General features: G+C 41.6%; 2 protein-coding genes across 4 annotated transcripts in view; one reads left to right on the forward strand and one right to left on the reverse strand.

The window, feature by feature from the left end:
- Positions 1 to 14,030, reverse strand: part of LOC110472824 (endogenous retrovirus group K member 8 Gag polyprotein-like) — a 399,368-nt gene that overhangs the window by 306,597 nt on the left and 78,741 nt on the right. The window lies entirely within an intron of this gene.
- Positions 1 to 14,030, forward strand: part of CDYL (chromodomain Y like) — a 157,300-nt gene that overhangs the window by 44,523 nt on the left and 98,747 nt on the right. Inside the window, exon 1 of one of the 3 annotated variants that reach the window (XM_021534802.4) lies at positions 8,775 to 9,202. The exons of 1 other annotated variant lie outside the window; for it this stretch is intronic. In XM_021534802.4, the coding sequence (XP_021390477.1) occupies positions 9,179 to 9,202 (24 nt within the window). In that variant the 5' untranslated portion in view covers positions 8,775 to 9,178. Of the gene's footprint in view, positions 1 to 8,774; positions 9,203 to 9,334; position 14,030 lie in introns of those variants that run through there. One more of the 3 variants, XM_085573467.1, reaches the window with a different exon arrangement.

The following is a 14,030-nucleotide window of genomic DNA, read 5'->3' on the forward strand; positions in this document are numbered from 1 at the left end:
TGGGAAATCCCAGTGTTCCAGACTGTAGGTGTAGAAAATCCTTTATTGCACTTTAGAATCATTTCCATATACAGAAACAATTTCAAGTAGTTCTGAGGTCTTTTGCAGATACTCCTTTCAAGGCTTCATCTCGTCTGAACCTTGAATTATTGCAGTCAAGTTAATTAGAGCAGCCTTTACGGGTTCAAAAGATTCAGACAACAATTACAATAAGGTTTTTACAAATTTTCAAATACTTTTCAAACTGTTCATCTCTGATATATGTATTATATGGAAAAAAAACTGTAACACTATGATATAATATATATATAGATACTATCTTCTGCACTCAGGGCTGACCCGCATGACTAATTCATGACTATGCTATTTGTGAGTAATGGCATCATCCCATATTTCTTTTAAAGAACTTTATAATATGTAGTGCTTATGCATGCCTGTGATGATCTCAGATTGTATCTTTGAGGACTGTTACACTGTTTTATTATAGCCAATACATACAGTAATGCCTATGGTTAATGCTGCTTGACGCTTTCTAGTAAAAGACATTTTACATTGCTATCTTTGCTGACTTTAAACCACTGGGATTGCAACTTTTCAATATATGACCCTTGATGAATTCTTTGAAGGAATACTTCATCTGAAAAGATTCAGTTGGTGGTTGGGTTTGAGGTTTTTTTGTTTTCTTGATTCTTTCTTTCTTTTTTCCCTGGAACAATGTTTAAAAAAGTAGTTACTTTTTGAATAGTTTTTGTAGTTTTTGTTATTGGGATATGCCAACAATACAACCTGGCAATGGATTGACTCCTTGAGTGAGTACTCGCTGGAGCGTCTTGGTATCGCTTTTGCTCACTGTTTTTCCTCATTGCTGCCTAGTGATCTTAGGTAAGACTATAAAAGGTAGATGTGAGGAGCTTTTAAAGACAGGAGTTTTTTACAAACTGTGTTCAAACTATCCTCACTTCAGTGAGCCAGATGACAAAAATACAGTAACATCAACCAAAACTGCCACAGGCATTTAGTTACTTTCTCTGTTTGATTATGCATGAGTTGAGATAATTTTGATTTATTAACTTTATTTTGTTGCTTTTAAAAATAATGTATGTTCTGCAACACAAAATAATTAATACCAAAATAAAAGATAGTAATCGTGACTTTGTGTATTTGACTTTCTAGAGGAAACACTCATTCCGCATTACATTCCTGTAGAAAGATTGATAGAAACATATCCATGCCCTTCTAAAACACCATCTCCTTATGTGAGTACAGACAATGAACACAGTCCAAGATGAAACAGAGGCTTTATGGCAAAACCTAGTGAAGTGTTTACTAGTGAATTTACCCTTGTCTATTGATAGCAAAACTTGTATTATGATACCAAATGATCGCCAGTGAGCAGCTGCTAAAATATAACAGAGAAAATCCAGTAGAATTCAGCCTATCCTAATACAGGCAAACTTCTGGAATAAGGCCTTTTGTTCCAGGGCCGTCAGTCTAAACAACAAGGCTATTGACTGCATGTGCCAGCCTTTGTTACTGGGGGCTACCTGAAAAGATTAAAATTGCATGAATCTGCAATTTCAGATCCATCAATTCTCAGCTGCAAAACCTCCATCTGTAAACTGACCCAGGAGGAGCAGACTGTTGACTTAAGCTTCTATCTTAAAGGGTCATACTGTCATAGTCTATCCCTAGGAAACAAATTAATTTCCAGTGCTAGTGCTAAATAAGTCTCAAGAATCTGTAACATAGTTTTGATCTTTCATATTGCCACATTTATTACAAAAGGTCTTTAATTCAGCCACGGACCATCAGTCAAATGAGTAAGTTCTTTAGACAACAGAAAGGAAACAAAATGGGAGGCATTCAGACCACTTCCTCTTCCACTTTGTCATAATTTTACTAAGCTATATACTGACACGAACATGCTTCTCCAAAAAGGAACTGTTTGTGAATCATCTCTAAGATAAGCCACTAAAGATTCCTTACCTTTAGCACCTCTTCCTTTATAGAATATATTATTATTTTTGTTCAGGCTACATTGAATCCAGAGTGAAATCTGCAGGCTAATGATGAATCAAGTATACATTTTACTTTCCCTTCTCTATGCTGAAAGGCAGCTTGCTCAGTTTTGTGAAGTTTTTCAAGCACTAAGCCTAACATTAGCATAATATTCTTATATGAGTCAAGCTTCTGGTAAGAAGTACTGGTAGAACTAGGCTGCACTGCAGTGTACTGAAAAAATCTACATTATGATGATTACAGGAAAACTAAATTTTCCTGGTTCCAGCCAGGACAGGGGTAATTTTTGCAGTAGCCAGGAGGGGCATGGCTAGGACCCAAAGGTTATTCTGTACCACCTCATATAATTTTTCAGGGATGGGGAAGGGCTCCCTTCCTAGTCGGCATAGCGTGGTAGAGGGAGCGGTTGACTATTGTCTATTGTCAAGAAGTTTCAATGTGAATAGTTTGGGTTTTGTACCCTCTGTCATTAGTATTATTGATTATAGTATTTGTTTTCCTATCTCATTGCTGTTTCCAATATATTGGTATTGAATCTTCAAATTGAAAAAAACCCATAGATTTCATATTGTTTATTCATAAAAAGGCATTTCTATTGCTTTAGAAGATAGCTTTACATTGTTAAGTTTTTCCTTTTTCAGTTCTTTAAGAAGATTGTGAGACTTTTTTTTTCTCATCTGAATGGAAAAAAAAAGATGTTTTTCAGTCTTTCTCTAATTATCAGAAGAAACACCCTGTTCTTTCTCAATGTTTACAAATGTCTTTATTTTCCTAAAGGAAAACAGCTAACAGTTTACCACCCAAATTAACATTCTCTTCATTGGAAAACACTGGTTATAGTATTTGGAAAAGATTGATAGGCCATGTTGAGAAAAAAAATGCTGGAGATATTTACACTCTTGAAAAGTCAACCTGTAAATACTATACCCATAAACAGAATAAAACCCAAAGTTCTCTATGAAAAATATCCTGCATGAGCTGTAGCAGAACATGTACTTCATTAAAAATCTGTAAGGCTCTCTGCATTCTCTGTAAAAACATAGAATTTCAGATGTCCCTGTTCTCCATGTACTTACTCATTCTAAAGTGTACTTAGTCATAAGAACACAAATTACAAAATCAAAGAGAAAAGCAAAGAATGCCTGTCTTTCAGATACAGTACCTACATTTCCATCAGTCCTCAACCTACAGCTTTCTTAGATTATGACACCTCCTTTCAAAACTGAAGAGGACATTCCCTAATTTAATGTTCAGGTAATGCACTCTTCATAATGATCATTACATTGACTATGAGAAAAAGCAAATTGTTATGGCTGATCAGACATTTAAAGTGTTCCATAAGGATAAAATTATCCTTCATCTTTACTCCATGCTCCCATCCCAACCCAACTATTTAGCTAGGATTTTGTTTTCTTAGTCCTTTTATAAACCTGTTCTTATCCTCACCAAGGCAAGGGAAGCTCATTCCAGTGGTATGACAGTACTACTTTGAATAGAGCCAAGGAGTTCAAGGAGGTAGCTAAAAGTTTTTATCTCTGATGTGGATGTAAACAACTAAACACTGCTGGTGACCAGTAGGGTGGGCTGAAAGGGCAAGCAATGCAATTGCACAAAATTATTTTTATTTTAGATGTCCAGTTTGAGACTATTAAACATAAAATCATTTTAAGTTATGTAGTATTGGTACATCTTCATTTTCTATGTTTGTTCTGTGATCAGCTGTTCAAATTGCCTTTTCCATTGTGCTTTTGCCTCATTCAAGGCAAAAATCCTCTTCTAGGAATAAATCAGAAATATGCAGAACATATGTAGACTAACCGGGGATGTAAACATATTGATCTCATCTCTGTCAGCATTGGTTTCACAGCATCCATAGTCAGGGGTATCTATGTCTGTTATGGATGGAAGCTGCTGCATGTAAGATTCCAGTTTCAAGTGTAGCAGAACTAGAAAGGCAGGTGGTGAAAGTGTCAGGAGAATGCACAAAGAGAAAAGCAGGTCCTGTAGATAAAACTTCATTCTGTCCCATGTAATTTAGTTCTAATTCTGTTGTAAAACTTCTATTTGACACTAAGCAAGCCATTAAAGCATAGTAAAGCATAGATTCTAAATATTACTTCGGAAAGCCAATACAAGATATTGGGTATTTAGCCAGAGGTACAAAACCATCTAATATTTACACCTGTAAGAAATATCAATTAAAAAGCTACTTTAAAAGTAAAATATACTATCTTTTATTAAGTTTTTAAATCTAGGCCTCTTTAATTGAATGTCAGAAGTCAGTGGACAACTCTGACAATATTTGCAGTAATGTCATGTATTAGTTCTAAATGGGTAGAGAATGGATATCAAACCCCCCCCCTTATTTAATGGGCATATTGCAAAGAAAAATTACTGGTTCTTAAAAAAACTGGAGACATGGAGTCTGTCGTTGAACTCCACAAGGAAACGGTGGTGTATTGATCACATTCTTTCAAAGCAAAAATTTGGGGAAACTGTCCTTATCAATAAAGAACTAAATACCTTTTTTTTCAGTCCAAAAAATTACCAAGAATATATTAGTGTAAATATTGCCATTCCATTCTCCAGTTATTTAAACTGGATTCTGTTACTGTCTTAATCTAATTTAGAATCAATGTTTTTCAGATCAATGGAAGGAATGTCTCAGTAGTTTAGAGAAATAGAAGGTCCTCTCTCCCAGACTTTCATGTAAAGAATCTAGTTCAACAGTTGATTCTTCAAGTGACTCCACTTTCCTCCATGTGTCTAAAAACTATCAAACTTTTATCTTCCTGAAATGACCTCTCTTGAAACTGCACCCATTACAAAATGGGAAACATAACTCTCAGCTCTGGAGTGTGGGAAGTACACATTGCAAGAAATACTTTTTTCTATCATTTCTCTTTCTCATTTTTAACTTAAACATCTCAGACCACTTAGAAGACAAGATACTGAGATGGAGATGAGGAAGAAGTGAGGAAACTCAGAGGGAAAGAATTTACAGAGAATAACAAATTACAAGAATGAGCCACACCCCAGAAGTTGTGGGCAAATGAACATAGGATCAAACTAGGAGAGAAAAAATATTAGGTGCAAAGGGATATTATGCATTTCAGACCAAAACTGTCAACATAACTTGGCCATTACAGAATTTTAAATCATCCAGTTGTCTTAGACCAAGAAAGACTGGGTTACAGAAACATGAGTAGGATTAATCTCAACTTTCTCTAAGCAGTTGCAGAATAGGTGACATGATTCTGATCATTAAAAAAAAGTCAACAAGAAAAATGAAATTTAGACTTAGATTCAGCTGACTAGACATAGGCATCTGCATTAGGATGAGATGAATCATGCTGGGAATTCCACCAATGATGCTGATTATCTTTCCTTTAACTGTGAAAAGTGCATTGGATGATTGGATGAGGTGTTAATGCCAGCACAGACCAGACCATCCCATTTAGCCATATCAATCCCGCCTTTTGAAATCCTGCAGTTAATCACTGGCTGCATCTCAAGGACTAAATGCTTCCTTCCTAAGCCTTACTCCCAAATACTAAAAGGCAGATAATCAGCTTAATATAACCAAACAGAAGCTACTGACAGTCACTTTATTATCAAAGTTATGATCTTGTGGGTAAATCCTTGCATATTAAATACTTCTGTGATCCCTTTGCTAGAGCAAATTCTAGATATGTAGATCCATTCCCATCCAATACAGATCTCCATGATATTTTCAATACTGTAAGGTTTCAGCTAGCTGTGACCTACCACCACAACTATTTCAAATTCAGCTGTTCCACCACCTATGACGATCTTTGTAGACATTACAGTGGCACACAAAGAGGTCAAAATTGAGTTGACCTTTCAAAGGAACTTGATTCCATGCTCTGTATTTCGCCCACAAATTAGAACATTCTTTATTCAGCTAAACAGAACAATTGTCCTCCTGACTTTACCAGGAGCACCACTAGGGCAATTGTCCACTTCAAACTGGAAGCTCTGTATGCACATTGCAAAACTTCCTGCCTGGCTGACATTGCCTGGTTCTTTCCCAAGGTGCATTAACTGAGGCTGTTCAACCACCTCTGAAAACACTTACTGCCACTGTCAGAACTCAAACTGGTCTGGCTTTCCAGTCTTCGTAGACTGCTCCATTACTGCATTCCATATAGCTTCTCTTCTGGAGATATTTACATGCAATGTTAGGAAAGCCATTTAGGAAGTTGGCAGTAAGGCTGGCTTCAACAAACAAAATACTGTTGAAATTTGATGTGTCCTGCCTACAATGAGGAACACATGGAACACCTTAAGAAGTAAGAAAGAAACAATGATTTCAACAATTCATCATGCAACATTTGGACAACTTGATTTTTTTTTTCTAGAGAAAGCAAGATGAGAGCAAGCTAACCTTGTGTAACAAAATCCAACTGCAAAAACCCATCACAAAAACCTAGTACCTCTCAGATGCTTGAACCACAACACTATCAAATGGTATTTTTGAATAGTGTGATTGTTTCTCCTGAAAAGTTTTACCAAGCAACAAGGACAAAAGGTTAGAATGGAACGCAAAAAAGAATTAATGGCAATGCAAGCAATGAATATGTGTAAAAGAAGAAATTATTTCGCTGAATTGTGGAGTGTGGTCAGAACACTAAAAACTAGAGTTAACTGAATTTTGGCTCTTTCCTTGAGATATGAAAAATGTAGAAGTACTGATCAACAGTACTTCTTTTGAACCATCCAGAAAATCAAACTGCTTAAGAACTAGTTTACTGCAATGGTGAGACCCTTAGTACAGATCAAGATGCTCTATTTTTATGTCTTTGCAAAGTAACATCTTCAGCAATCACTGCCACCATCTCTTTGCTATCATGTGAATACTGATTATCTTCAAGGGCTGTCCTTCAAAGGGAGGCTCTAACAGTGACATTACTCTGTGTACAGCTCAAAGAGGATTTGGCCCACCCCTTAGGGATGGCAATTAAATGCTCATCTCCAGAAGGCAATCACAGAGTTTACTAAATCTTAACCATCTTAATTTTGTATGTAGGCCCATCCTTCCACCAATGATCCTGCTCCTGTCACTGAAGGACCCCCTCTTTCACCAGCTTAGATTAAACCTAGTCCTTAAAGATATCAAGGAGTGGATTAAAAATCTCTCTGTAGACTAGTTAGAAGATCAGGAAAGTACGAAAACTATGCAAGTTCTTAGATATTTTATCTGCACAAATGACGTCCATCTCAAAGTCCAGTATAGAATTTCAGTTGTCCAAATGAAGGATGTTGACCTTGGAGACATTGACATATTTGTCATAAGGAATGGGCAGATTAATCAAGTCTGAGAAAGGAATCTCTAGCTCTTTCTACATAAATCATCCAAAGCCCATAAATGGACCAACATTTTCTGAATGACTATCTGCTGGACGACAGTCCAAAACTCGTCCATCAAAGTAGAACATTTGAGAACATTTTTTTAGGAAGACCTTTGAAAGACTCTGAAGGAAAAAGTAAAAACTTTGGTCAAAAATGAGTTGACTCAATAACTTGATTGATTACACAAATGCGAGGAACTCTACGCCAACCTGTGCTGTTCTGTGGCAGAGAATGGCTCCCTGGTGTGGCATGGAATAGGAAACACTTGCTGGAAAAAACAATGTGGTATGACAGAGCACACAGCTTGGCATTCCTGTCCTGACACTGGTTTTGTCCCAGTCTTCAGCCCCTTTGAGATCAGAAACTACTCCTTGAAGAATTTTCTCTCAAAGAAGTAACTCTTACATCTACCTTTGCATAACAAAGCCTTCCATTCATCAGGTCCATGGCTAGCTCCACAGCACCTCATGTGAGGCACCCCCAGATGACACACCAGGTGCCAAGAACAGGTTCTGTCGTGTAACTAGGGATGGACTCATAAGCAGGTCAACAGTTCAGCTACATTCTGTTGGCCCATCATCCCACGGAGGCCTTGGCGGGGCCTTCCCGGCTTGGCAAACACGGTCAGCCGGGAGATGGAAGGCACATATCCGGTGTTGGCAGCCTCCGTCGAGGGCTGTTTAGTTTCTTTTACGGCAAAGGCATCCAACCAAGGAAGTCGGGACGGGGAAGAAGCGCGTGCAGACGCGTTATGTATGGCACTACCGTAGGGCGATGGACCGGGCGCTGGTGGAGCCCGCGGGCATTGGAACGCGGAGGGTCGCGGCGGGGCGGCCACGGGGGGCTGCGGGCGGGAGCTCGGGGGCGTGACGAGGGCCCTGCACGTGCGTGGGGCCCCGCGTCCTCCCAGCACCGCCCCGCTCCAAACTCCGCGTCCGTCCCGCGGGCACATCCCGCACCCCCGCACCCGCCCGCTCCTCCCGCTCCCATCACCCGCGGTTTCGCGGGCGCGGCCCCGGGCGCGCGCCCCCGCCGACCCCCGCGCGCCCCCGCCGGGCTCAGCTGAGCAGACAATGGGAGATCAAAGCCGGGATGGGGTGGGGGGAGGAGGAGAAGGAGGAGAAGGAGCGGGAGGAGGAGGATGGTGCCGGGCGGCGGCGGCGGCGGGGGGGGGCGGCTGGTGGAGCCGGCGGGGCGGAGAGCGGTGGTTCGCGTGTGTCTCTCTGCGCTCGATTAGTGTTCCTGGGGAGGGAGCGAGCGAGTGTAGCCGCCGGCGGCCGGAGGGGTGCGGGGGGGCGGGGGGGGCGAGCACGCGTGTGAGTTCTGTGTGCGCGGGTGCGCGCGGCTGCGTGCTCCCGCGGGCGCGCGCGCGGGTGCGTGCGCGGCGGGCTGTGCGAGGGCGAGCCGAGAGAGCGAGCGAGTTGCGCAGCTGCCGTGCGCGCACCCCCCCCGCCGCCGCCGCCGCCGCCAGCGCCAGCAGCAGCAGCAGCAGCAGGGGCAGGAACAGGAGCACCTCACTGGCATTTAACGAGCGGAGCTGCTAGTTGCGCTGGAGAGAGACGCGCAGGGAGGAGGAGGAGGAAGAAGAGGAGGAGGAGGAGGAGGAGGAGGACGGGAAGAGGAGAAGGAGGAGGGGAAGAGGAGGAGGAGGAGGAGAAGAAGAAGAAGAAAAAGAAGAAGAAGAAGAAGAGGAGGGAGAAGAGAAGGAGGAGGCCAAACGGACACCAACTGAAACAAAAGTATTTCCAAACCAGCACCCAACTCCACCTTGTGAGGCTCCCACAGCATGGCTTCCGAGGAACTCTACGAGGTAAGAGCCCTCGAGCCCCACCGGCCCTGCCCCCGGCCCCGCCGGCCACCCCACCCCACCCCGGCGCACCCGGGCGCGTTTTTGTTGCTCCCCGGGAGCGCCGCCGGGCTTGTCACCCACACTTGCCGCGGCTGCTGCCCCTTCCCGCTGGGCCCGGCGCCTGCGTGTGTGCCCAGCCTGGCCCCCCGCCCCCCCTTCCCTCCCCAGTTTTGCTGGAGGAGGACGGAAATGTGACTGAACGGAGGAGACGGCAAAGTGTTGCCGTGGCCTGCGCTCCCCCCAGTCCTTTCCCCACGTTCACACAACACTTTGACTCCGTCAGGAGAAGGGGGGGTGCTGGATGGGGCGAGCAGCGCTGACAGCCCCGGCAGCGAGCACGTCGAAGTGCGAGCCCGGCGCTGTGCAAAAATGTGAGCGGAGCCGAGTTATTGCCTCTGTCCGGGCCGGGGGGGGCGGGGGAGGAGGAGGAGGAGGGCAGAGGGGCTTTCCTCTTGGATTTGTGTCCATACCGAAGTCCTGTGCCACCATCGTGTGCCTTGGCCGTGCAGCAAGCTGCGGCGGTGCAAAAGACTAAAATTTAAACTCCTCGGCTCTTCGTGCTCCAACGATAGGGTTGAGGTTGCGAGAGAAGCCAAAAAGATTGAAAGTTAAGGCTTTGACACGCCATCCTTCGCTCGTCACTCGGGAGGTGGTCAGAGCGTGTGCTGACGGGAGAGGAAGGTCTTGGGGTGAAGAAGGGAACAAGGTGGCAGCCTAACTTTTGAGTTTCCTATCTTATGTCTGTCAAATTCACATCCTTGCCCTTAATTGAAAAGCGTCATGGTTCTCTTGGATTGAACTTCCTTGTTTTTATTTTTGCAAGAAGTCATCCCCGGGAGTGAAAAGCCATTGTTGTTTTGGAGCTGTTCTTGCCTTTTGGGTAGAGAAGTGGCTTCCCAAAACCAAAAATGCTCTTATCTGATAGTTAATATGCATCTAGACAGTGATCTATTTAAAACATGTATCCAGAGGCTGGAACTCTTAAGGTTAAAAGGAGACAGATAGCCTTCAGGACACTTGACAGAAGATATCTTGCTGTACAGCTGGTGCGCATGTATCTCTCATTAATTGAGCTACATCTGTGATGCCATTGGGGAACAGACCCTGTAGAAGTCAGTGGAAGGTGTCCCAGGTGGGCTTGTATTTTAAGCAAGTTGACTGTCAAGCAGAGGTGCTGAACTGATAGACTAGAAAGAAGACCGAAGGCCTGTACTCCCAAGGCAGATAAATCATGGTTAATTGATCTGGCATGTTTCCCCATCCTCACGATGTAGCTTAAGCCAATCTTGAAGGGATCATCCCTAGAAGTAGGAGAGAAATTTAGGAACCACTCTGTGTCTCGAGGGATTGCCAAAAACTTGCTTTGACTTTGGGAAAAGTTTCTGTTGGGTTTGTGGAGTTGGGCCTGTAGACTGTGCCGCGGCCAATTCTTGCTCTTTGTGTGTTGCTGTGTTAGATCAAAGATGGACACGAGGTACTGGTTTTGATGGACGCAAATAAATGACCTGGAAAATTCTGTTTGCCGGGCCTTGGACTGAGGCTAAGAATGACCGTTGTGCATGACTCTTCTTGGCTGTCTTAAATTGTGTTCAAAATGTTGACTTGTTGGCTCAGTAGTCTGTGGGGCACAGTCGTCCTGTGGGCAGGTGGTGTAGTGGCCATTGCACAAAAGCCGCTTTTGAAGAACACCTGAAGGGATACTTTTAAATTTTAAAAATCAGACACATTCTTTAATCGTGCAAGTGCAAAGTTTAGCTAAGATGCCAAAATTGTTAATGCTTTTGGACTCACATGTGGTCAAGCTCTTTTTTCTAAATTGTTACTCATTTTGGATGTGTTTTGTCTTATAATGAATTTTCTAGCCATGTCTGAAAAATTATAAAATAATAAACTATTTAAATACAGTGAGCACTAATTTGGGAAGGACAAAGCTGCAAGTTGACCTGAAATGTTACTTATTAAGAAATTTAAACTGTTTTGTGAACTGCCTGTGCTATTGACGGTGGGTTTACTTCTGTTTCGTGGTTGTCTTATTTATAGCTCATGCTCGATATTGTTTGAATCTGGTGTTTGAAATCTGCTGCCATTTGTTATACTTCCATTTTTCCTTTTGGATCTTGATCTAGTGTCTTGATCAAAAAAATGTTGTGTAATCTATTTGCAATTGTTAGCTTAAGTATGAATGCCAACTATTTCTGCTGATATGTGTCATGGTTCTTCCAAAATACAAATGAAAAATCTGCTTATAAAAAATTAAGGTAAGTAGATTTTTTTTTTTAATCCTAATGGATTCACTTATTTATGGGATTCTTTTTATTATGGGTGTCATCCCTTAAGAGAGGGAGCTGATCTCTATGTAGGCCAGTGATTTCAAATTCAAAGATCAAAACCTTGAAATCTACTAATAGATTGGCAGTGTGACTGGGGCAGGCTGTGTATCCTCAATGTCATTTGTTCCCATGCATTTTAGAGGTGGTGATGACTACCCACTATTTTTTTTTTTTTTTTTTTTTTTTCTGGGGTAGAAACATTGAAGAGGCTCTTTTTGCCTAGATGGAAAATGCAGCAGTCAGTAATGTTGCCAGTCTCTGTACATGAGGTGAATAACCTTTTTCTGTTTTCAAGTTTGTTTCTTCAAGGGACAAAGTGTTTGCTAGTGAGGTGGACAGACATGGAGAGGCTGGTGAACAAGATAGGTGACGGAAAATGTAAGAAAAGGTGCATTGGGTTTTTATTTCCCCAAGTTTGTTTCAACAGGCATTGTCATCTTGTGGCACCTCTTTTTGTATGTGCCTGCTGCGATTTTTTAGTGTAGTTTTTGAAAAATCCTTTGTACAGCCTTCGGGCAAATGGTAGGGTTACTTTCTTCTTCAGTGTGACAATTTTCCTTTGACTTACTGACCTGTTTCCCACTAAACATTTTTACTTGTTCTCGTCATCTTCACCAGAGTAATTAGAAGTAGACCTCATTTCCAAGGTTCTTTTGGAAGCAAACTATGTTTGCTCTCTCTGCAGTCAAATCCCTTGACCTCCTTTGGCAAACTCTTGCAAGTGATGTCTGGGATTGAAGTCATCCCGAGTTGTGGTTGGCATGGCAAGTTTGTTTGATGAAATGTGGAAATGATTCCATACAAGTGCTCTGTGGGAGAACTGCGTGCTAGCCAGCAGGTCAGACGTACCAAATCGGGGTCGGTAGACAACTACTAAGCTGTGCTGAGTTTGGAAGAGTCTCTTTCTCATAAAATTTAATAATTTGTTTTTGTATTAGGTGAGGTGGAAATGCATTGATGTTCTCTGCTGTTGGACAGTGTATCTAGTCAAATTACTGAGTATTTCTGCCTTTCCTCAGGGAGCTACTGGTACAGCTGATACCCATAATATATGTGGCCCACTGGATCCTCTGGCTAGGCTTAGGCCATGATTGCTACTCATGTCAAAACATTTTTACTGGATTTTACTGATAAGTAAGCAAAACAGTTTGTGTGACCTTTGCTGGTGCACCTATGCCATGATGTCTTCTCTTCACTCTGTGTTTCACATTGGCATTGGTCATAAACCTAGTGTTTTAAGGCGTCTTAACCAATTTCCATTAAAATATTACAAATTAACATATTGAAAGTCCATTACTTCAAAATTACAATTTTTTTGTATCCTTTATAGAATGGAAAATATATTTTTTTTAATTCTTTCATTGCCTTGCAAAAAACATACGCATTTTTTCATACTGTTGTCTAGTATTCTCAAGGTGATACTTCACTTCCAATGATGATTCAGTACTTTTGGTTTTATTTTTAGAACTAAAGCCTTTGACATTAAATTATACAGATACAGTGAAATTACAAACTGAAACAAATTTCAGGAGCAACTGGCTGAAGTTCTACAGCCTGGCATTAAGCTATGTGTCAGGCTTAATCACCTAATAAGTAAGCCCAAAGAGACGTATTCCAAGAAAATTTAAACTTTGTCTATAGAGTAGTTGCCCACAAGTCAAAAAAAGTGGTCCTGTGGGCTGTTCTTCATCTAGTGTGCATAGTTTTTTAAACAATAGCGTGTAGAAAGAAGGCTGTTGGAAGATGCTGTCACTTTGTCAAAAATTTGATGCTGCATAGGAATTACTTAAACCCAAAGTTTCTCTCACGGCCCTAGTAACACTGCAGCGATGGAATCTTCATCATGTTTTGTGTGCATTTACTGGAAAGTTTAAACATTCGTTTTACCTAAGTTAACTGAAAGGGTAAATCCATTATCTACAGTATGCAGCTTAGAGTTGTAGTTTTTGATGGCTATTTGATGAAAAATTACTATTAACAACAAATTAGAATTGGCTGTTCAGGCAATAGCCATTTTTTTCCTCATTGAAATGGATTGTTTTCATTCAGCCTGTTGTGCAGGAATTCCAGATTGTCTTAGGATCTGTCTTCTGCTGCTTGTTTCTGATGTGCTGATTCCCAAGACCTTGGTTAAAGATCTTGTTCATTAGGAGGGACTTACAGTCATTGAGGTGTAATGCCTGAATTTTTATGAGTTTATTTTGACAACTGTTGGAAATGTTACTGCTTGTTTCAGGAGAGATAAAATACACAAATTTGCTTGACTGACCCTACCCAACTAAGTAAGACTAGGAATTTACATCAGATATGTTTGTGTTGCTTCCACCCCTTAGGAACTACACTTCTGATTTAAAACAGAGTTGAGGATTAGCTGTTCAACTTCCATGGGTGACTTTCACTTCTTTAAACCAAAGCACGAATGCAAGAGCACTGCAGGAATGGAGCCATCACATTTAGTG

This window comes from Lonchura striata, chromosome 2 (genome assembly GCF_050655825.1).
Source record: "Lonchura striata isolate lonStrDom1 chromosome 2, ASM5065582v1, whole genome shotgun sequence".
In the NCBI taxonomy this organism is placed as follows: Eukaryota; Metazoa; Chordata; class Aves; order Passeriformes; family Estrildidae; genus Lonchura; species Lonchura striata.